Here is a 25,170-nt window from a genome sequence, read left to right on the forward strand (position 1 = left end):
AGCTGTGGTCAGAGGTCAGGGTCAGAGGTCAGCTATGGTACAGAACCACTAGAGCTTGGACCTGAACTGGTGATTGAACCTAATGTCATAATGAAATAAATAATATTGGGTGTGAGTTAATTGTACAGTCATGTTACCTTGTGGTTAATTGAGATGTTAATCCGGTTAATCTGGTTTTCACAAACAGAAAGTGAAGGAGCTTCTGCCTGTAGGAGAACCAGGAGAATTAATTACTTTAGTTCTTTGAGGTTCTTTGATGACTGAACATCTTCCTCACGTCTCGCTCCACAGTGGTGTTAATATGAAGCTCATATAAAAGTAGACACTCAGGACTTTAAGAATCTGTAGAGTTTCATCACTATTTGTCACACAAATGTTTGTATCTTCAGAGTAAACAGTGATCTCAGAACCATCAAAACCATTTCTGCTCTCTGAGACGTTCCTAGTGCTTGTTCATAATCAGCTACCCACAGAGGGACAAACACACGTCTCACAATGAAAGCCAACAGAGTCCTGACTCATTTTAGATCAGACTCACAGACACATCACTGTTTTGTTTCTACTGATTAAAAACATCGTGATGATGATGATGAACACAGAGAGAGAGAGAGAGAGAGAGAGAGAGAGAGAGAGAGAGAGAAGAGCATGATGATGATGATGATGAACAGAGTGAGAGAAGAGCATGATGATGATGATGAACAGAGAGAGAAGAGCATGATGATGATGAACAGAGAGAGAAGAGAATGATGATGATGATGATGATAATGAACAGAGAGAGAAGAGAATGATGATGATGATGATGAACAGAGAGAGAAGAGCATGATGATGATGAACAGAGAGGGAAGAGAATGATGATGATGATGATGATGATGATGATGAAGAACAGAGAGAGAAGAGAATGATGATGATGATGATGATGATGATGAACAGAGAGAGAAGAGAATGATGATGATGATGATGATGATGATGATGATGAACAGAGAGAGAAGAGGATGATGATGATGATGATGATGATGATGAACAGAGAGAGATGAGGATGATGATGATGATGATGATGATGAACAGAGAGAGAAGAGAATGATGATGAACAGAGAGAGAAGAGAATGATGATGATGATGATGATGATGATGATGAACAGAGAGAGAAGAGCATGATGATGATGAACAGAGAGAGAAGAGGATGATGATGATGATGAACAGAGAGAGAAGAGGATGATGATGATGAACAGAGAGAGAGTAGAGCATGATGATGATGATGATGATGATGAACAGAGAGAGAGTAGAGCATGATGATGATGATGATGATGATGATGAACAGAGAGAGAAGAGAATGATGATGATGATGATGATGATGATGAACAGAGAGAGAAGAGCATGATGATGATGAACAGAGAGAGAAGAGGATGATGATGATGAACAGAGAGAGTAGAGCATGATGATGATGATGATGAACAGAGAGAGAAGAGAATGATGATGATGATGATGATGATGAACAGAGAGAGAAGAGAATGATGATGATGATGAACAGAGAGAGAAGAGGATGATGATGAGGATGATGATGATGAACAGAGAGAGACGAGGATGATGATGATGATGATGAACAGAGAGAGAAGAGAATGATGATGATGATGATGATGATGATGAACAGAGAGAGAAGAGCATGATGATGATGAACAGAGAGAGAGTAGAGCATGATGATGATGATGATGATGAACAGAGAGAGAGTAGAGCATGATGATGATGATGATGATGATGATGAACAGAGAGAGAGTAGAGCATGATGATGATGATGAAAAGAGAGAGAGTAGAGCATGATGATGATGAACAGAGAGAGAGTAGAGCATGATGATGATGAACAGAGAGAGAGTAGAGCATGATGATGATGATGATGATGATGAACAGAGAGAGAAGAGCATGATGATGATGAACAGAGAGTAGAGCATGATGATGATGATGAAAAGAGAGAGAGTAGAGCATGATGATGATGATGATGATGATGATGAACAGAGAGAGAGAGAATGATGGAGCTGTGGACATCAGCACTGATGATGAAACAGTGTAGAAATAGCTTTATTATTTTTCATTAAAACCCTAAAGTCATCACACACTTGAGTTAAACACAATCCCCTCTAACCTGGTGATCTGATGTGATCAGCACATGATGCTGAGAAATGGCCAAAGCTGCATCTTCACTCATCTTCATGTGATCAGATGAACAGAACTGAGACACAGTGTGACTTTCTGTTGGTGACGTTTAGTGGCTTTGATGTTGAGGAGGTGAGAACAGTGACTGAACACTTTTATTGTCCAAAGTGTAAAAGGAATAAACTAAAGCCAAAGCAACACAACTTACACTGTTAGTGAGACAATGTGTCTGTGAGCCTCAGTGTGGCGCTAGTGAGACACAAACCATTTTTAACATTTCAATCTTTCCAACAGAAATAAACAAACTAAAAAGACACAAAGGTGAATCCACAGAAATTGTTTAACACAAATACAAAATGTAATAAATTATGAACTTGAATTTTTTACTGAATTGTTTGTAATAGTGACATAATTGTCTGTTTTAAATGTATCAGGAGTGTGTGTGTGTGTGTTTGTGTGTGTGTGTGTGAGTACACATTATCACTGAAAAATACCTAACGTCACAGCTACAGAAACCAGTAGAGCTGGATCCCTGTGTGTGTGTATGTGTGTGGGTGAGTATATATATATATGTGTGTGTGTATATGTATGTGTGTGTGAAATATAACAAATTGAAATAAAATGTAAGTGACTGGATAAAACTGTCTGCTAAATGCCAGAAATGTAAATGTGTGTGTGTGTTCATGTGTATGTGTGTGAGTGCATGTATATGTGTGTGTGTGTTCATGTGTATGTGTGTGAGTGTATGTATATGTGTGTGTGTGTTCATGTGTATGTGTGTGAGAGACTACATACTACTGTATTCTTCACATCTTGACCTTTATCAGCAGGACTGAGCTCCAGTTTCTTTCACTTCTCTAAAAGAGCGAATTAACACACGACTGCTGTGTACAAGCTGTTACACAACCACCGTGTTGAGTACAGAGAGTCCACATTTTGGTTTTTTGTCTAAAAGAGAGAAGGAAGAAGCTGCTGAAGGAACAACTGTTAAAGTCTGCTATAATGTCAGTGAGAACAGGAAGTCACTCATCTCACAGACCTAACGTTAATGTAACTATAAACTGATCAAATGTCAGACATGAGAAAATAATCAGCATCGAGGTGGAGCATCAACATCATCATCATCATCATCATCATCATCATCACCACAGCATCACTCATTATGGAGGCAGTTTATAAACACACACGTGTAGAAACAGACACTCAGCGCTCTTACAAAACAATTTATTAACAGTAAAAAGTTCATTATGTACAAAATAAAATACAAAAAACACTTTATACAAAAAAAACAACAACAAAATCCTAAACATCAAAATGTTCAAAAATGATAAAATATTAAGAGACATTTATACTTTAATTAATAACAATATTATTATTAATAATAAGAAGAAGAATCCCAACACACTCCACAGGTTCATAAGAGAATCATAAGATACAAACACACGTGTATAGATACCATCACGCCCCCTGGTGTTCAGCTCAGGAGGGAACATGTCACATTTACATCATCATCATCATAATCATCCAGGAAGAAGCAATAAATGAACAATTATTCCATCCCCACTCACTACGCTGCTTTCATATTCCAGAAACTTCATCACAGTTTATGATCTTTTTTATTATTTTTTTTATAGAGAAAAAAAAAGAACATAAACATGGATTAAATAAATAATTTGTAATAATTTTATGGTACAATTAATACAGTAGAGTAAAACTGCAGAAATTCTACACTTTGTTGTTATATAATATTTTTATTTGACAGAAGTTGAACTGTAATCTTCACATCACACATCAGTTATCATCGATTCACTAAATGTAATTAAATTTGGAGATTTTATTTTTGCCTGATTTGTTGCACTGGAGCAACGTAGCAGGAGCTAATGAACATTTATAACCACTGAACACTAGTGTGTGTGGGAAACTGTGATTAGTACCTCACATGTGCAGTTAAAACAGGAAGTAAATCAGGTCATATGTTCTCCACTCCTCGGATTCTTCGAGCCAACTGGATGTCTTTAGGGTACAGAGTCACTCGTTTAGCATGAATCGCACACAGGTTAGCGTCGGAGAAGAGACGGACAAGGAAGGCCTCTGCAGCCTGACACACACACACACACACACAGTTAATCTTACACATCTATGAACTGAATATGGACTACTGAAAATCGTGTGTGTCTGTGTGTACACATCACCTCTTGTAGGGCCAAGATGGCATAGGCCTGCCACTTCATGTTCTCCCTGCTGAATATCTGACACACCTCCCTCACCTAGAGAGAGAGAGAAAGAGAGAGAGATTGATTTTAATGATAAGATTATTTTATTTGTTGTATATCCAGTGCGTGTGTGTGTATATGTGTGTGTATATGCAGTGTGTGTGTATATATATGCAGTGTGTGTGTGTGTGTGTGCAGTGTGTGTGCAGTGTGTGTGTGTATGCAGTGTGTGTGCGTGTGTGTGTGTGTATGCAGTGTGTGTGTGTGTGTGTGTGTGTGTATATGCAGTGTGTGTGTGTATGCAATGTGTGTGTATATGCTGTGTGTGTGTGTGTATGCAGTGTGTGTATGCAGTGTGTGTGTGTATGCAGTGTGTGTGTATGCAGTGTGTGTGTGTGTATGCAGTGTGTGTGTGTATGCAGTGTGTGTGTGTATGCAGTGTGTGTGTGTATGCAGTGTGTGTGTATGCAGTGTGTGTGTATGCAGTGTGTGTATGCAGTGTGTGTATGCAGTGTGTGTGTGTGTGTATGCAGTGTGTGTGTATGCAGTGTGTGTGTGTGTATGCAGTGTGTGTGTGTATGCAGTGTGTGTGTGTATGCAGTGTGTGTGTGTATGCAGTGTGTGTGTATGCAGTGTGTGTGTGTATGCAGTGTGTGTGTGTATGCAGTGTGTGTGTGTATGCAGTGTGTGTGTGTATGCAGTGTGTGTGTGTGTATGCAGTGTGTGTGTGTATGCAGTGTGTGTGTGTATGCAGTGTGTGTGTGTATGCAGTGTGTGTGTGTATGCAGTGTGTGTGTGTATGCAGTGTGTGTGTGTATGCAGTGTGTGTGTGTATGCAGTGTGTGTGTGTATGCAGTGTGTGTGTATGCAGTGTGTGTGTATGCAGTGTGTGTGCAGTGTGTGTGCGTGTTCAGTTCAGTTCACTTTATTTATAAAGCACATTTAAAACAGCCACAGGACTGACCAAACACACAGAAAAATAAGGAAAAAAAAATGATATTAAGACAGGAGAAATAATAAAAAGCGAAATAGAATTAAACAATGCAAAAATACACACTAAAGCACTAAAACAAGCAATAATAGAACAATTAGAAACAGTAAGAAGAAAATGAAAAGGAAAACTATAGAAATGCCGAGGAAAAGAGATACGTTTTTAAAAGGGACTTAAAGAGGGACAGAGAGGGTGATAATCTTAATTCTATTGGCAAATCATTCCAAAGCTGTGGCCCAATTACTGAGAAAGCTCGATCTCCTCTACGCTTGAGTCTAGAAACGGGAACAGAGAGGAGGTTCTGGTTGCCTGATCTTAGACTTCTGGAAGGAGAGTACGGATGTAATAACTCAGATAGATAAATAGGAGCTTGATTATGCAGGGCCTTAAAAACAAATAAAAGTATTTTAAAACGAATTCTGTAATCAATAGGCAACCAGTGAAGAGTCCTCAGAAGAGGGGTAATGTGTTCGCTTTTGGGCTTTTTTAAAAGAAATCTGGCAGCAGCATTTTGAACCAATTGTAACCGGTTAATTTGATTTTTGGCAACACCGCAGTATAGAGTTACAGTAGTCTAAACGAGATGTGATTAGAGCATGTGATTAGAGCATCTCTATGGTTTTATCAGTTAAAAAGTGCCTGATTTTTGATAAAATGCGTAGGTGATAAAAACTCGATCCAATGACAGCGGAAACTTGTTTATCGAATTTTAAGGACTCGTCTAAGAGAACACCCAGATTCCGTACCTGCGGAGACCTAAAGACGGAACGACATCCTAGGTCAGGGTTGGTGGCCTTTACACTTTCTGTGGGGCCGAACACTATCACCTCAGTTTTATCTTCATTTAAAAACAGAAAGTTTTGGGCTAGCCAAGCTTTAACTTCATCTAAGCACAGTAAAAGGGATGTAATGGATGAGGGGTCATTTTTCTTAAAAGGTAAATAGATTTGGGTATCGTCCGCGTAAAAGTGAAACGACACTCCGTATTTCCTCAGAATGGAGCCCAGTGGTAACATGTACAGGGAAAACAGAGAAGGTGCCAGAATCAACCTTGAGGAAGACCACACAACAGCGGGGCAGAGGAGGAGGAAAAGTTACCCAGTTTAACTATATACTTTCTGTTTGATAGGTATGACTGAAACCATTTTAAAACTGTGCCTGATAGTCCCACCCATGACTCTAATCTAGCGATAAGTGTAGAGTGGTCAACCGTATCAAATGCTGCAGATAAATCCAGTAAAACTAGAACCACAGAATCTCCAGTGTCAGTAGCTAAAAAAATATCGTTTAGCACTCTCAGAAGAGCAGACTCAGTGCTATGAGCAGTTTTAAACCCAGATCGAAAATTGTCGGACAAACTGTTATTGGTGAGAAATGACTGAAGTTGGTCGGACACAATTTTTTCTAAAATTTTAGATGTAAAAGGTAAGGCAGATATAGGGCGGAAATTTTTTAAGATAGATGGATCGAGTGAAGGCTTCTTGAGGAGAGGCGTGACAATAGCCACTTTTAACTCATCTGGGACACAGCCGGTTAAAAGACATTTGTTAAAAAATGACGCTAAACCTGGCCCAACTGTGTCAATAATTTTTAAAAATCTTGGATGAATGATGTCGAGGGGACTAGAAGATGGTTTCAATTTAGCGATGGTGTCCTTAAGTAATTGAAGAGAGATGGGTTTAAAGGCAGCCCATGTGGCAGGTGCCAGTGAAGGAGTTATTTGTTCAACGGAAAGTGAGTTAACTGTAGATCTCAAGTTTGCAATTTTTTCATTGAAAAACCTCAAGAAGCTTTCACAGAGAGTGTCAGAGGCTACAGATAAAGTACATACAGTTGGGTTAACAACAGAATTTATTACTGAAAACAGCACCTTTGGTCTGGAGTGATTACGTAAAATTAAATCCGAAAAATAAGATGCCTTGGCAGATTTGGCAGCTTGCTGATAAGCTGACAGACTGTCATTAAAAAGCTGTAAGGAAATATGTAAATTGTCCTTTTTCCACTTCCGCTCAGCCTTTCTACAGGCTTGTCTTAGCAGCCGAGTCTCAGCAGTGTGCCACAGTTCTGATTTAGGTTTCGGCTTAAAATGCTTTAGTGGAGCAGTCACATTTATCACATCAAGCCAGACAGAGTTTAATAGACTGAGATGTTGGTCAGCATCCAAGTCAGAGAGCGGTGAGTCCAAATGTACATCAGCATAGGACTCTATAAAGTACTGATTAAAATCAGTACTGAACTGGGGAGAATAGAAGCGGGACAGAGTTGGAGCTTTAGTGGAAACAGAAGTAAGACTGGGTAGGGACATAGAAAATAAAATGGGCTTATGGTCCGAAAGCATAAAATCAGAAATAATAATGTCATTAATATCGAACCCATGAGAAAGGACAAGGTCCAATGTATGTCCATAAATATGAGTAGGATCATTTAGGATCAGATTAAAAGCATCGATGGTGTGTATGCGGTGTGTGTGTGTGTGTGTGTGTGTGTGTGTGTGTGTATGCAGTGTGTGTGTGTGTGTGTATGCAGTGTGTGTGTGTGTGTATGCAGTGTGTGTGTGTGTGTATGCAGTGTGTGTGTGTGTGTGTATGCAGTGTGTGTGTGTGTATATGCAGTGTGTTTGTGTGTATATGCAGTGTGTTTGTGTGTGTGTGTGTATGCAGTGTGTTTGTGTGTGTGTGTATGCAGTGTGTTTGTGTGTGTGTATGCAGTGTGTTTGTGTGTGTGTGTGTGTATGCAGTGTGTGTGTGTGTGTGTGTGTGTGTGTGTGTATGCAGTGTGTGTGTGTATGCAGTGTGTGTGTATGTGTGTGTGTGTGTGTGTGTGTATGCAGTGTGTGTGTGTGTGTGTATGCAGTGTGGTCCGGAGCTCTGAGAGAACTTTAGAATTCCAGAAGCTTCTGTCTCATGTCTTAATCATAGTGATACATCTATATTTTAGTATGTGAGCAAATGTGTGACAGTGAAACTGAGTGTTAACTGCTTTGTACAAAAGGTCTGATTTCTCTCATGTCTAATCTCTTCTCCTGAAGTGTGCAATCAGATGACACGCTGATGGATCACCAGGTTTTACACAATCAGATGACACGCTGATGGATCACCAGGTTTTACACAATCAGATGACACGCTGATGGATCACCAGGTTTTACACAATCAGATGACACGCTGATGGATCACCAGGTTTTACACAATCAGATGACACGCTGATGGATCACCAGGTTTTACACAATCAGATGACACGCTGATGGATCACCAGGTGTTACACAATCAGATGACACGCTGATGGATCACCAGGTGTTACACAATCAGATGACACGCTGATGGATCACCAGGTGTTACACAATCAGATGACACGCTGATGGATCACCAGGTTTTACACAATCAGATGACACGCTGATGGATCACCAGGTTTTACACAATCAGATGACACGCTGATGGATCACCAGGTGTTACACAATCAGATGACACGCTGATGGATCACCAGGTGTTACACAATCAGATGACACGCTGATGGATCACCAGGTTTTACACAATCATGTGGAATCTATACAGATCAAGTGTACAGTGACCAAGAGGGGCGGGGCCAAGAGCATGAATTCTAGTGAAGGACTCTGGGAACGCTGGCCTAATAACTAGGCTTATATTATTGACATATGATCAGGTCACATGACCCAAAATAGCTACTCTCCACAGTGTGTGTGTGTGTGTGAGTGTGTGTTTATACGTACCAGGCGTGAAAATGGTAATTTACGCAGCAGAAGGTCTGTAGACTTCTGATACTTTCGGATCTCCATGAGAGCTCTCATGCCCGGGCGAAACCTCCGCTTCTTTCTCGGTGACGCCTCTGAACAGAAACACACCCCCTGTATCAGTATCACACTTACACACACTTACACACACTTACACACACTTACACACACTTACACACACTTACACACACACACATACACACACATACACACACATACACACCCCTACCTGAAGGTCCACTGTTCCTGCGTGTGCGTGGTGGAGTCCTGCGCTTTGGAGTCCCCTGCTTCCGTCTGTGTGAGGACGTGTCACGCCGCATCGCGCTAATGTTCAACACCTCCGGATAGATACACTGATGACCACACACACACACACACACACACACAATATAAGTTCCTAGAAGTTAGCGTATAGGGACAGTACAGTAGAGAATACTGAGGTGAAGCCTCCAAGAACCAGAGATGTTTGTCCAGCACATCCCACAGATGATTGACATCTGGGGAAGTTTGAGGCCAAATCATCACCTTGATCTCTTCGTCATGTTCCTCAAACAATTCCTGAGTATCAGAGCATCATCCTGGTGAATGAGGCCACTGTTGCAATGACGAGGTGTAGTTGGTCTGAAGCAGTGTGTGGGTCAGTGGTACATGTCAAAGTACAACCCAGATGAACAGGACTTGATGTTTCACAGCAGAACATTGCCCACAGCATCACACTGCCTCCACCAGCAATCCTTCTTCCCATAGTGCATCCTGGTGCCTTCACATGTACGTGGCCTCCACATGATGTTAAAGTAACCATGATTCCTCCTGCCTCCTTCTTCCAGTTCTGATGTTCACATGTCCGACGTAGGAGCTTTGTGTGGTGTACAGGAGTCTGCATGGTCACTCTGACGCTCTGCAGCTACGTAGCTCCATACACATCGAGCTGTGATGCTCTGTGTAAACTGACTGCTTTCTCTCAGAGACACCATTCACTTCTTCAGTTGCTCTCCTGTGAGATGGGACCAGACGGACCGGCCTTCACTCCTCACACGTGTCATTGAGACGCGTGTGTCCATGTGACAGGTTCTCCTTCTTTGAAACTGTTTATTAACCCATGAACACCTGAACCACCTCACAAGACCTGATATTCTGAGCCTGTTGTCTGAACATTAGTTAGTTAAATTCACTCAGATCTTTTCACTCGCACATGTTTTCTGCCTCCAACACAGTGTAATAATCACAGCACTGACACTCAAACCTGTCAGTAGGGCTGGGCAATTAATCGAAATCGACATTCAGAACCTATAATCGATCAAATTTTTCCAGGTCCAATTATTTCGATTACTTTCCCATTAAAAACACTACCGCGTGTGGAGTCACGTGACCCCGCTCCGTTACTCCGCCGACATGTCGAGCATGGAGAACTTAAACACTCAAGACAACTGAGCAACAAGAGCAGCTTGTAACAAAGAAAAACGCAGTGTCTGTCGTTTGGACACATTTTGGCTTCAGTAAGGATGACATGAACAAAATGAAGTCAGATGTAGACACTGTAGAAAAACAGTTTCGACGCCCAAAGGTAACACCACCAATTTGTTTCAACACTTGGAGCGCAATCACGTTACTGAATATGAACAGTACATGGCTCAAAAAAAACAAAAAGAGACTGACAAGTGCTCAGTAACAAGTGTCTCCTCAAAGCAGATGTCGATAATAAATGCATTCACAAATGCCACACAGTATGAGAAGAGTTCAAGAAGATGGAAAGAAATAACTGACGCTATTTGTTATTACATCGCAAAGGATACGACTCCCTCGGCTACAGTGGAGCGAAGCTGTACAAGAGTTATTTTATTTAGAAGAGATACTGCTTATTTTTTACTTTTAATATGAAAAACATTGAAAATAATTTATTTTGTTTCAAAAAGTGTTTTGTTTTAGCAAAGTGACTTCGTTTTAAGCAATGTGTGCTTTAATTTCAGTTGTTCAACATTGATGTTCAATAAATAATCATGGATAGTAGATAGTGTGTGTTTCCTTCAATTATTTTAAAATCAAGTAATGCATCCTTCATTCAAAAATCTCTCACTTGTAATATGTGAGCAAATTTACTAAACAAAATTTGTCAGTGAACTATGAGGGCAAAAAAATAAAAAAATAAAATAAAATAATCGTTCATTAATCGTAATCGAGTTAAAATGTTCAATTAATCGAGATTTTGATTTTAGGCCAAATCGCCCAGCCCTACCTGTCAGTGTGTTAATGTTATTCTCACTGTGTCGTGTGTCCTGTGTAGGGTCACTGTAGTGGACATAGAGTGCACTATGTAGACACACAGCATATAGTGACATAGTGTAGACACACAGCATATAGTGACATAGTGTAGACACACAGCATATAGATTATATGTCACGATAAACACACAAAATGTGTAATCTATCTGTAGCAGTTACAATAAAACCCATATAAAGTGTTAGTCTTCTCCTGGTCCTTTAATCCAGTCAGTTAAAGGCAGGAGTGTAAATAATGTTCACACACTAAAATACAACCCATCTGTAAACATGATGAACTAAAGATCAACACAACGTGTACACGCAAAATATGTTTAGAGAGAGAAATAATCAACACATTAATAAGAAAACAAAACGTTCTTCTATTGTTATTCAGACTCATTAACACTTATTACAAGATTAGTGCAGTACAACTTTTTATAAACACGTCGTTTTAAAACACTTTGTACTTCAGGTTAATATTTCTGTTTCTGTATTATGTCCAAATCCCTTAAAACAACATTAATACTGAACACATCAATACTGAACACATTATTATGTGAACACATCATGTGAAAACATCATTACTGAACACATCATTATTTGAACGCTGTGTCTATGTGAACACATTATTACTGAACAGATCAATACTGAACACATTATTATGTGAACACATTATTACTGAACACATCATTATGTGAACACATTACTGAAGACATTACTACTGAACACATTACTACCTGAACACTAGAATACTGAACAGATCAATACTGAACAGATCAATACTGAACACATTATTATGTGAACACATCATTACTGAACACATTATTACTGAACACACCATTATGTGAACGCTGTGTCTGTGAACACATTATTACTAAACACATTACTACTGAACACGTTATTACTGAACACACCATTATGTGAACGCTGTGTCTGTGAACACATTATTACTGAACAGATCAATACTGAACACATTATTATGTGAACACAACATTACTGAACACATCATTAATGAACACATTACTACTGAACACATCATTAATGAACACATCATTACTGAACACGTTATTATGTGAACGCTGTGTCTGTAAACACATTAATACTGAACACATCATTAATGAACACATTATTACTGAACACTGTCTATGTAAACATATTATTACTGAACAGATCAATACTGAACACATTATTATGTGAACACATCATTAATGAACACATTATTACTGAACACTGTGTCTATGTAAACATTATTACTGAACAGATCAATACTGAACACATCATTATGTGAACACATCATTATGTGAACACAACATTACTGAACACATGTATCTGTACTTTACTGCGGTTTATTTACACGAACACACAGTTTTATCACTGTGCACTTTCACGGTTTAAACCCAGCTGTATTCACGACTTGCTCCCTCAGTAAAGTGCTAATAAAAGCTTCTCACCTGTAAACTTTAACTTTAACTCCCACAGAACTCTGTGTTTATCCTCAGCGCTAACAGGGATTTAAACAGCACAGGAACTCACAGCTGACCAATCAGAGAAGAGCTCCAACCGCCGCGTCACAGAAAAGACCGTTACTACGGAAAGCACGCGGGACAAAAGAGTTCGTTGTAGTTTTTAAATCACGTGACGTCTTTGTTAGAGGAGTTATTTTTTATTTATTTATTTATTTATTAGTTAGCGACTTTAAAGTCATTAATTGCATGATGAAAAGTGATGTTTATAGGCAGGGCTCTCAAGACAGGCAAGAGTGATCCAACCCCCCAGCGGAGCGGACACCCCCCCCCCCCCCAAAAAAAAAAAATAAATAAATAAATAAATAAATAAATAAATAATAAAAAAAAATTAATTTGTGTGTGTGTGTGTGTGTGTGTGAGAGAGAGAGAGAGAGAGAGAGACAGGGAGAGGGTGGGAGAGAGAGAGAGAGAGAGAGAGAGAGAGAGAGAGAGAGAGAGAGATTATGACTGTTGGTGTTTATTGTAAGTGTTTATTACCTTTTTAGACCCCTTTATCATGTGTAATGTTGCTCCCATATAAACCAGTTCAGCACAAGCCCAGACATTTATAGGGACGTGATTGAGGACAATGTCCCGTCCAGAGACAAACTGTTTTGTGTTGAGCTTTTGTTTTATTACCACTGCGAAGTCAATGCTGAGAGTCAGAGGTGGATCATTAGTCCATTTCTTTTGTCCTGTACAGTTTTTGTTTATCTTTATTCTAGGGCTTTTAGTCAAACTACTTGAAAATGTGCCATTTTTTGACATCACTCTCTGAATTTCCTCTTCCTAGACCTTTCCACATGCTGGAATGATTTACTTGATTATGTGAAACCGAATGACACCTGACAGAAATGACACACCTGCACACACTTAATTCAATCTCATGCTTTAATGCATAGGTTTCAATTCCTCATCAGTAATCTGTTATAATAAGGAAGTAAAAAACAGGTGGTGGAGCTTCACTAACTGTCCATCATCTGAACAGACTCGTCCACCGTGTCTAGAGCGAGTGGCGTGATCGTCTTCGTCAGAACCGGTGTCGTTCCTTGCTTGTAGCTGTAGTTGCCTTTCCTGGAGCAGAGAATGTAAAACACAGAGAAGGAGTCAGCGGAGTGGAAATCAGACAGATGAGGAATCACATCATGGTCATAATATGTTAGAAATATTTAATCAGTCGTTCCTTCTGGAGCCTCTCTTTAATCTCTCTCTTCAAGTTAATGAGACGAAATTACCTGAACAATAATGTGTTCAGGTAGTAATGTGGTCAGTAGTGATGTGTCCAGGTAGTAATGTGTTCAGTAATAATATGTTCACATAGACACAGTGTTCAGTAACAATGTGTTCAGGTAGTAATGTGTTCAGGTAGTAATGTGTTCAGGTAGTAATGTGTTCAGGTAGTAATGTGTTCAGTAATAATATGTTCACATAGACCCAGTGTTCAGGTAGTAATGTGTTCAGTAGTGATGTGTTCAGTAATAATACATTCACATAGACACAGTGTTCACATAATGTTGTGTTCAGTAATGATGTGTTCAGACAGACACAGTGTTCACATAATGATGTGTTCAATAATTATGTGTTCACATAGACACAGTGTTCACATAATGATGTGTTCAGTAATTATGTGTTCACATAGACACAGTGTTCACATAATGATGTGTTCAGTAATAATATGTTCACATAGACACAGTGTTCAGTAACAATGTGTTCAGGTAGTAATGTGTTCAGTAGTAATGTGTTCAGGTAGTAATGTGTTCAGTAATAATATGTTCACATAGACCCAGTGTTCAGGTAGTAATGTGTTCAGTAGTGATGTGTTCAGTAATAATACATTCACATAGACACAGTGTTCACATAATGTTGTGTTCAGTAATGATGTGTTCAGACAGACACAGTGTTCACATAATGATGTGTTCAGTAATTATGTGTTCACATAGACACAGTGTTCACATAATGATGTGTTCAGTAATGATGTGTTCACATAGACACAGTGTTCACATAATGATGTGTTCAGTAATGATGTGTTCACATAGACACAGTGTTCACATAATGTTGTGTTCAGTAATGATGTGTTCAGACAGACACAGTGTTCACATAATGATGTGTTCAGTAATTATGTGTTCACATAGACACAGTGTTCACATAATGATGTGTTCAGTAATGATGTGTTCACATAGACACAGTGTTCACATAATGATGTGTTCAGTAATGATGTGTTCAGACAGACACAGTGTTCACATAATGATGTGTTCAGTAATTATATGTTCAGACAGACGCAGTGTTCAGGTAATAATAAGATGAAACTGCAGACAGTTTATGTCACTGAGAAACGGTAAAGAAGCCTAAACTGTTCTGTCCTGAAGATGCTGGAAAACTCCCAGCTTCAGCTCTGACTGTTACGGTCATGTGATTTGTCCTTACTGAACACTACACCTTCTGGTCCTTACTCTTCAGTGTGCATGTGTTTTAACTGTAGTCATGTCTCCACCATTGGTTTACAGTGTGTCATTAGGTGTTCAGGTTTTCACATGTGTGTTCAGGTTTTCCATGATGCAGTGTTCCATGTTCAACTTTGTTCTGTGTTTGATTTCCCAGTTTTCTGATGTCTTATTGTGTGATTTGTGATTACAAACGTTCCTCCGTTTCTCTTCCTGATCTACACTTTGAACTGTGACTATTATTTTTGGATGCACCAATAAAATCACTGATGTCACTGTAAATCAACGTATTTGAACAAGCACATTAAAATAAACTTGTGATCTTAACGCTGCTCTTGACCAACAGATTAACACCTGACCAATCAGCAGTGTTAAAGGGGTTAATGTCTTACCTCTGGCCCTTCTGTACAGGCGTGTCATAGCCCCGCAGATATTCCACTCCTTTCTCTGTGATCACACACAGATCAACGTTGCTCCCAGACCCCAGGTCACAGAAAATCCCAGCGGCGATGGCGTCACGCACCAGCTGCTTCCCTTCCTCCAGCTGAGTGACAGAGTGAAACGGTTTTCTAGAAGACTCCACCACAAATAAAAACACAAATCGAATGTAAGAATATATTTTACCTCCATGTTGGGTTTGTATCGGTCTTCCAGCACAGAGATAGCTGCACTTGCTCCAGAACCTGAAAAACATTCATCATGTTACTAATAAAAGTACAATAATTATTTAATTACACTCGTTTAACATGATAAAGATGCTTTATCAGGAGGACCACTGATGAGAAGGTTGTGAGCTCAATTCCCAGGACCACCAACCCTCATCCTCTCCGTTAAATGAGATGAATGACACTCTGGACAAGGGCATGTGCCAACTGCCATAAATGTATTGCTTGTTGGTGTCTGAGTATATGGTTTAATCTAATTAAAATGACAGATATGATCTATCATCAAAAATGTATTGTTTTTGTCAGTAGTGCAAATGCTCATGACTCGTACCCAAGGCAACAAAGGGCAGTTGATCATAGGAGCCATGAGGGTAGATGCTGTAGAGCTGGAAGCCATCAACATCCACTCCTCCGACGATGAGAGATGCGCCGATGTGTCCCTGATACCTGACACACACAGACACATCCATCCCCTCAGCCCACAATCTTCATTTCATCAGACATCAGACAATCAAAATAAAATCTGATACAAGTGTTCATCACAAAAACGTTTCTCTCACCTGAACAGCAGCTGTTTGAGTTGCCGTGTCACTGTGACGACCTGAGGAGGACGTCCGGTGCTCAGAGAATGGAGCTCGATGTTTGAAGACATCATCTGGGTGGTTATGTCAGCGTCTGCTGCCACACCTGCTCCACAACAGCTGACCAATCACAATGAGATTAGAACACAGCAGCTGACTAATCACAGTGAGATTAGAACACTACAGCTGACCAATCACAGTGAGATTAGAACACTACAGCTGACCAATCACAGTGAGATTAGAACACTACAGATGACCAATCACAGTGAGATTAGAACACTACAGCTGACCTATCACAGTGAGATTAGAACACTACAGCTGACCAATCACAGTGAGATTAGAACACTACAGATGACCAATCACAGTGAGATTAGAACACTACAGCTGACCTATCACAGTGAGATTAGAACACTGTAAAACGGAGAGATTAGATTTAACAGAAACAGAACAGTTCTTTTTGAGGTTAAATAAACGCTAAATCTTCATCCTATAAAGAAAAGTGAAACCCAGCTTCTCGAACAACATAGTATTAGAACTTGATCTCTAATGTGAAATTAGAGCATCATAGCTTTTGTAGATCTTATATCAAGCCACATATCAGATCAAGCCACTCACTATATTTTAGGTGCGATGTAGTGGATCTTCGTGCAGTTTTTATCGGCCACGACCATGTCGTCTGTGGAACGAGTGTCAGCACCGAGGATCACTCCGTCCTGCAAGGGTTAAAGTGTGAAAGCATGTTAAACAGAGAAGAATTGATGATAATATTACAATAGTTACTCTGTGTTGTGTTTAGAAGAGTATCAGACCTTGAATATGATGCCACCGATGGTGGTGCCAGTCTTCCGGGCTTTTGGGGCCCTGTAGCCCTTCTCCGACAGACCTGCCTCCAACACTGCATTTCTGACAGCAGGAGAAGAAGGATTGCAGGAAGTTTAAAAACACTTACAATATTATTATGATACTGAATTTCAGAAAGCAGGTGGAAATAATAAACATTAGAAATTGTCCTGCTCTAAATCAGACTGGCTCTAAATCTTCGGCTGTGAAGTCAGCAGACTCGAGTCAGCACCTCTAATGATGGAGAATGTTTACAGAGATTTTAAATGAATACAGAGATTTTTGACTTTTTTGTCTGTGACTATGATTACAGAACTTTTATTTCATGTAATGTTCATCACTTCATAGTTTGTACAAGCAACGAATACGCAAATCAGTTTGTGACATCACCGGAACACTAGCGAGACTTTGAGCATGTGTTAGTTTTAGCTACTGTTCTCTAATGTGTGTTAGCTACTAAAACCTAATGTGTGTTAGCTACTGTTCTCTAATGTGTGTTAGCTACTAAAACCTAATGTGTGTTAGCTACTAAAACCTAATGTGTGTTAGCTACTAAAACCTAATGTGTGTTAGCTACTAAAACCTAATGTGTGTTAGCTACTAAAACCTAATGTGTGTTAGCTACTAAAACCTAATGTGTGTTAGCTACTAAAACCTAATGTGTGTTAGCTACTAAAACCTAATGTGTGTTAGCTACTAAAACCTAATGTGTGTTAGCTACTAAAACCTAATGTGTGTTAGCTACTAAAACCTAATGTGTGTTAGCTACTAATCCCTAATCAGTGTTAGCTACTAATCCCTAATGAGTGGGATCTGGTGTTTTGAAGGTTCCTAGGCCCTGTCCTGTATATTTCAGTGTTGTTCCTGCTCTACCTTTACACTTGGGGATGGCTCTTAATTTAATCAGGCAGGTTAAAGCATATATGGCTGAAAACATTAAAACATACAGGACACTTTGTTTTATACAATCAGGAGCAAGGATCCGGCAATTGGAGCTGCTCAACCTGTTCAGAAATGCTACACACTCACACACACACAAACACACACACAAACACACACACACACTCACACACACACTCACACACACTCACAAACACACACACACACACACACACACACACACACACACACACACACACACACACTCACACACACACACACACACACACACACACACTCACACACACTCACACCCACACACACACAAACACACACACAAACACACACACACACTCACACACACACTCACACACACTCACAAACACACACACACACACACACACACACACACACACACACACACACACACACACACACACACACACACACACACACACACACACACTCACACACACTCACACACACACACTCACCTGCGTGCGTTCTCAAAGCAGAAACCTCCACACTGTGCCTCAAACTGAGAGCTGGAGCTCAACATTTTCAGCTGAATGGAAAGGTATAAGAGAATAAATAAACAAACTGAATGAAATGGAATGAAGAGTAGATGATTTGGAGCAGTGCGTCAGCGCCTTTTCCTGCCCAAACGCGGTAGTTGCGCTTTCTTTCACTTTCATCTGTGACACAAAAAGGGGTGTGTTTCACTTCAGCTTTGTGATAAACACTAGTTCACTTCCCCTGTTTTTCTCCCTACAGTTAGAGTTTAAACGTTCACATTTACAGCACGTGACACTCTCTTAACCAGAGTGACTTATAGAAGTGTTTAAGTCTCCATCATTAAATACATTAACTCTGGGTTACTAGGTTACATACTTAAGATACCATGAGTCTAAAACACTGTTCAAAGGTTTTTTTTTTTTTTTTTTTTTATAAACATATATGCAACAAACCGGGAATGAAGTGCTAGTTGAAGCGTTTCCTGAATAATTATTCAAATTGTTGAGTAGAGAAGAGATGATGTTGTGGAGCTTCCGAAGGTCTTGTGCCGAAGCTTTGAGCTTTTCCTTGTAGAAGGAAGTTTTGGCAGTAGTCACATATGAGGAGAACTTGGCCAGGAGTGTTTGGTAAGAATTATGATCTGCATCAAGTTGTGATTTCTTCCACTTTCTCTCTGATGATCTAGCACAAGAAGTTTTCTTGGGTTTAGTGGACAGAGGGCAGAGAAAGTCAATTGTTGAGGAAAGAGATGAGAGGAAAGAGGAAAGTTTAAAAGGGTAAACCCTGCCCACAAGTCACCTTAAGGTAGACTGAAACTACTCCTGATTAATCAGCTGAGAGAACAACAAAGACCAACACTATAAAATCAACAATGGTATATAACACAATTCAAATCGCACTAGAACAAAGTGAGCTAAACAGATAGTATACAAAAGTCAGGAACCTACTTTACCTGAAGACAATATAATCAAATGTAGAGAGTTAAAGCAAACTTTAAAAACAACTTTAATAATAAATAAATAAAAAATAATAATGATATCTATAAGTGAAAAAATAATTAACCATGTTGATTATTTATAACTGTTACTCTGTTTTTAAGCTGAGTATTTTTTATACTTAAATAATAATACAGTATTTACTTTTTATTAACTGATTTTTTTTTTACTGTCCCACTGAAAAACATGTCCACAAGATCACAGACTGCAGACAATTTCACCTCAAAAACCCTAAAATAAAACACAAAGTCAGTAAAACAGACAGAAAGATCTTATATTATTTAATTACAAATCATCTGAGATTTGCTAACCAGCTAACATTAGCAGTTCACAGACATTTATGAGTTAAAATTCCTTTCTAAATTATTTTATCAGTTATCTTAGACAACCAGCTAGTGTTAGCAACAAACAATAAAATCTTCAAAGAAATCCTGTCAGGTTAGCCATTGTTAGCTAAACTGAAGGAGGTGTGACATCTGTGTGTGGCCTATGTGTGTGTGTCAGTTACAGTGAAGGGGGTGTGGCCTATGTGTGTGTCAGTTACGGTGAAATAGGTGTGGCCTATGTGTGTGTCAGTTACAGTGAAGGAGGTGTGGCCTATGTGTGTGTGTCAGTTACAGTGAAGGATGTGTGGCCTATGTGTGTGTGTCAGTTACAGTGAAGGAGGTGTGGCCTATGTGTGTGTCAGTTACAGTGAAGGAGGTGTGGCCTATGTGTGTGTTAGTTACAGTGAAGGAGGTGTGGCCTGTGTGTGTGTGTCAGTTACATTGAAGGAGGTGTGGCCTATGTGTGTGTCAGTTGCAGTGAAGGAGGTGTGGCCTCTGTGTTTGTTAGTTATAGTAAAGGAGGTGTGACCTCTGGGTGTGTGTCAGTTACAGTGAAGGAGGTGTGGCCTATGTGTGTGTGTCAGTAATAGTGGAGGAGCTGTGGCCTCTGTGTGTGTCAGTTACAGTGAAGGAGGCGTGACCTATGTGTGTGTCAGTAATAGTGAGGGAGGTGTGGCATCTATGTGTGTGTCATTAATAGTGAAGCAGGTGTGGCCTCTGTGTTTGTTAGTTATAGTGAAGGAGGTGTGGCCTCTCTGTGTGTGTCAGTAATAGTGAAGGAGGTGTGGCCTCTGTGTTTGTTAGTTATAGAGAAGGAGGTGTGGCCTCTGTGTTTGTTAGTTATAGAGAAGGAGGAGTGGCCTCTCTGTGTGTCATTAATCGTGAAGGAGGTGTGGCCTCTGTGTTTGTTAGTTATAGAGAAGGAGGTGTGGCCTATGTGTGTGTCAGTAATAGTGAAGGAGGTGTGGCCTCTGTGTTTGTTAGTTATAGTGAAGGAGGTGTGGTCTCTCTGTGTGTGCCAGTAATAGTGAAGGAGGTGTGGCCTCTGTGTTTGTTAGCTATAGAGAAGGAGGTGTGGCCTCTGTGTTTGTTAGTTATAGTGAAGGTGTGGCCTCTGTGTGTCAGTAATAGTGAAGTAGGTGTGGCCTCTGTGTGTCAGTAATAGTGAAGGTGGTGTGGCCTCTGTGTTTGTTAGTTATAGAGAAGTAGGTGTGGCCTCTGTGTGTCAGTAATAGTGAAGTAGGTGTGGCCTCTGTGTGTCAGTAATAGTGAAGGTGGCATGGCCTGAAGCTTAATTCGATTAGAACAGTTCTAAATTGTATCTGATTCATGTTGAATTAACTCTGAATCATATTTAAATGCACATTTGTTCAGTGTGGAAGAACACAAAGGTGCGTACACACACACACACACACACACACACAAGCACAAACACAAACACACACACACAAACACAGAAAAACAGAGACTTGAGGCCAGGTTTACTTTAACCATTTTGTTTATTTAATTCTGTGCAGCGTCAGAACATCTAAACGCTTGACTCACAAACCAGAGACACATCTGAATAGATAAATACAAGCCGAGTTGAGACAGTCTGTCTGTCTGTCTCTCTGACACACTCAGTCGAGGTGAGAGCTACAACACGTAATATTCATACATACCACAAATACACAGGATACAGGCAGGAAATAATAAACAGACAATCCACAAACTGTACAATATCATATATTGAATAAACATCCTATGTGTGTGTATGTGTGTGTGTGTGTAAAATGTTCAAAATGTGGTTACACAATTTTCATGTCAGTGAACTGAAGTGTGACTGTACATGTATGAGTGTGTCTGTTGTTCCTCTCTCTTTCTCTCACACTGTTCATCCCTGACTGTGTGATTTGAAGGAAGCTGGACGGAGTTTCATCTCGGAGAAAGGGATGGAGTATTTCTTTCCTTTCCATGCGGTCCAGATCACACCCTGAGACAAAACACACACACACACACACACACACACACACACACACACACAAACACACAATCAGGATTTGCCACATTTGGATGATAATGTAGGTTCACAAAGACATGAGCATTAACAGTAAATCAACATCTGCCATTGTTTATGTTGTGTTTGTGTTTAGCCCTGTGACGGCTCTCTAACACATGGAAAGCCAAACCGGTTCTTAGAAGAATCGCCAGTGGAACCAACTTCGAACCAGCACCAGCACTATCTCTGAACCAGCACCCGGGTTTTTTTCTGGTAGAAAGGGGGCATTAGCAATCTGTAGAATGCTCACCCTAATGGTCTGTTAATTATCGCCAGAGATTTCAACCATGCAAAACTTAAATCACTACTCCATAATTTATATCAACATATGGACATTGCTATGAGAGGGCCGAATACGGTGGATCCTGTTTACATAAATACCCCAGGCTCGTATTGTGGGGATCCCCCGCCCCCACCTAAGCTACTTAGACCACATCTCTGTTATGATAATTCCAGCATACAGACCACTCATCAGACTCTAAACCGGTTCTGAAGCAGGTGAAAACCTGGCCAGCAGGAGCCACCTCTGCTCTTCAGGACTGCTTTGAGTGCACTGACTGGAACATCTTCAGGGAGGCTGCAAACAACGGTGACTCGGAGGAGTACACGGCATCAGTGACCAGCTACATCGGCATGTGCATTGATGACGTAACCGTCTCCAAGACCATCTCCACCCACTTCAATCAGAAGCTGTGCATGACTGCAAAGGTGTGTGCTGCTGATTCCTCCTTCAGAGCAAGTGACAAGACAGTCCTATGAACAGCAAGGTCCAAACTGTCCCGAGCCATCAGAGAAGCAATGCGTGCACATGTCCAGTGAATCCAAATCCACTTCTTTGGCTCAGCTCACTAACTACAGGACAGCTTCTCCTGCCTGTGACAGAGATGCCTACCTTTCAGATGTGCTAATTTACTTCTATTTTCGGTTTGAGGTGCAAAACAACATGTTGGCGAGGAAGACCATCCCTCCTCCCAACAACCAGCTGCTCTGTCTAACCACAGCTGATGGGTTACTCTGCAATGTGATCCTGGACTTCCTGACTGGGAGACATCAGTTAGTACCAATTGGAAACAGCATCTCCAGCACCACCACACTGAGCACTGGAGCCCCTCAAGGCTGTATGCTCAGCCCAATGCACCCCTCACACATTCTTCACTATGAACACACTCTTCACCCCACACACCCTTTTGTCTCACACTGTTTGCGCTAGGTTAAACACAATGCACTTTATGTGACTAGGACAACTTGTGCCAGTAGCTCTGTGTTTTATGTAGCTCCATGGTCCTGGAGAAATGCTGTTATATTTCACCTTATACTGCATCAGATATATATGAATGAAATGACAATAAAATTTTCTTGACTTGATTGTGGTTTGTGTGTGAGTGTATAATAACATGATAACAGCCCTATATGAACATCATGATACATTGGATTTCAGCAAAGGTTTCACGATCGATTCGTGACTTTGAATTCTAAAATGTTATTACAAAACCTCTGTATCTGTCACTTAGCTTTGCTCACAATACCATAAAATATGTACAAAAATACAAAATTATGGAGATATTCTTGCTTTCATTTTGATTTTGTAGGAGAATTAAATACCCTTTAGAATGTAGGTTCCCCACCCATGGGGTGTGTCTTGCTCTTCAGTAGCAGCTCATTAGCAGTAAACATGGTTCATCAGTGTGTTTTTGGCCATAAGATGTTAGTGGGTTTCTCCATATGATAATATCATCATATCTCGCATCTCTGTGTACATGTTCACTAACAAGCAGTCAGTCTAGTACAGCCAACAGAGCTTGTTGTTTTTGTGTGTGTGTGTGTGTGTGTGTGTGAGAGAGTACCTGATGGTTGGTGTGTGTGTTGTACAGCCCATAGAGTTTGTCTTTGTGCTCATTATTGTGTGTGTGTGTGTGTGTGTGTGTGTGAGTACCTGATGGTTGGTGTGTGTGTTGTACAGGCCGTTGAGATTAGCCTCATGGCAGTTCTTGTACCACCAGCCCCCTCTGTAGGACATGGCACAGCGTGTGATGAAGGGCTGAGGGTCACGGTCGTGTGTGGAGAAAGGCCGTTTATCGTGGTACCTCAGAGAGTCGCCTGTACACCACGTTATCACAACAACACATCACACTGAGCAACACGTTGATTACACACACCTACAGTACAGATACATCATGAACTAGCAACTGTGTTTGAATGACAAATGATTCTTTAGGACTACAGCCAACTCCTAAACTCCTAAAGCTACTCTAAGTAAATTACAGTTGGTACAAAATTCAGCTGCTAGAGTTCTGACTAAGACCAGTACAAGGGAGCACATCACACCTATCCTGGAAAAATTGCACTGGCGTCCTGTTAGTTTCCGTATTGATTTTAAAATTCTCATGCTCACTTATAAGGCCTTGAATAATTTGGCTCCTCAGTATGTGTGAGCTGTTAACCCCTTACATACCTACATGTGCTCTACGCTCTACTGAAGCTGGTCTTCTAACTGCCCAAACAACACGGCTAAGAGCTATGTGATCGGGATTTTTCTTCTTTGGCTCCCAAATTGTGGAATTCCCTGCCCTCAGAGATTAGGAATGCAGAATCCCTGGTGTTTTTAAATCCCGTCTTAAAACGTACTTTTTTAGGGCAGCTTCTCGGCCACCGTAGCAGCTTTTATGTGACTTCTTTGTTTGTTATTTATTGGCTTTTTATTTTTTGTATGGTTAGTTTTAGTGTCTGTAATATTATGTGTATCTTTTAATTTCATCTTTTATCTCAAGTGCTTTGAGAAGCTACTTTTAAAGGCGCTATACAAAATAAAGATTATTATTATTATTATTATTATTAACTCCAAAATTACTGGCAATTATTTTATCCTTCCCTTTAAGATAATCTTAAAGATAATTACACTGTAATTATGTCACCAATATTTTTAGTTGTTCTTGTTAGTCGTGTGAAGCTAGTGATTATGTGTCACTGTGATGTCACGGGGGAGGTCATGTTACTGTTTTTGTACTTACAATAGCATTTAATACAAAAAAACAA

At 40.1% G+C, this 25,170-nt stretch overlaps 4 protein-coding genes across 6 annotated transcripts in view; all 4 read right to left on the reverse strand.

Annotated features, from left to right (window-relative positions):
* The window catches only part of LOC132856570 (class I histocompatibility antigen, F10 alpha chain-like), a 20,469-nt gene extending 10,496 nt beyond the window's left edge, over positions 1-9,973 (reverse strand). For both annotated transcript variants that reach the window (XM_060886168.1, XM_060886167.1), the window contains exon 1: positions 9,963-9,973. The gene's annotated coding sequence lies outside the window, so the exon portion shown is untranslated. The remainder of the gene's footprint in view (positions 1-9,962) is intronic.
* LOC132856571 (histone H3-like centromeric protein A) lies at positions 3,521-12,917 on the reverse strand. Its single transcript, XM_060886169.1, has 5 exons — positions 12,803-12,917; positions 9,323-9,446; positions 9,073-9,188; positions 4,337-4,411; positions 3,521-4,242 (listed from the first exon to the last, which is right to left on the reverse strand). The coding sequence occupies exons 2-5, from the start codon at positions 9,411-9,413 to the stop codon at positions 4,114-4,116; spliced, it is 411 nt and encodes a 136-aa protein (XP_060742152.1). The 5' UTR covers positions 9,414-9,446; positions 12,803-12,917; the 3' UTR covers positions 3,521-4,113.
* An 816-nt stretch (positions 12,918-13,733) lies between these two features.
* Positions 13,734-18,954, reverse strand: psmb10 (proteasome 20S subunit beta 10). Its single transcript, XM_060887223.1, has 8 exons — positions 18,757-18,954; positions 17,353-17,446; positions 17,159-17,256; positions 16,523-16,663; positions 16,294-16,409; positions 15,922-15,980; positions 15,690-15,841; positions 13,734-13,930 (listed from the first exon to the last, which is right to left on the reverse strand). The coding sequence occupies exons 1-8, from the start codon at positions 18,819-18,821 to the stop codon at positions 13,822-13,824; spliced, it is 834 nt and encodes a 277-aa protein (XP_060743206.1). The 5' UTR covers positions 18,822-18,954; the 3' UTR covers positions 13,734-13,821.
* A 2,625-nt stretch (positions 18,955-21,579) lies between these two features.
* LOC132857030 (tenascin-like) overlaps positions 21,580-25,170 on the reverse strand; it is a 34,848-nt gene continuing 31,257 nt past the window's right edge. For both annotated transcript variants that reach the window (XM_060886981.1, XM_060886980.1), the window contains 2 exons: positions 24,071-24,234; positions 21,580-22,071 (listed from right to left, as the gene is read on the reverse strand). In XM_060886981.1, the coding sequence (XP_060742964.1) occupies positions 21,973-22,071; positions 24,071-24,234 (263 nt within the window). In that variant the 3' untranslated portion in view covers positions 21,580-21,972. The remainder of the gene's footprint in view (positions 22,072-24,070; positions 24,235-25,170) is intronic.

This window comes from Tachysurus vachellii, chromosome 14, assembly GCF_030014155.1.
Source record: "Tachysurus vachellii isolate PV-2020 chromosome 14, HZAU_Pvac_v1, whole genome shotgun sequence".
NCBI lineage: Eukaryota > Metazoa > Chordata > Actinopteri > Siluriformes > Bagridae > Tachysurus > Tachysurus vachellii.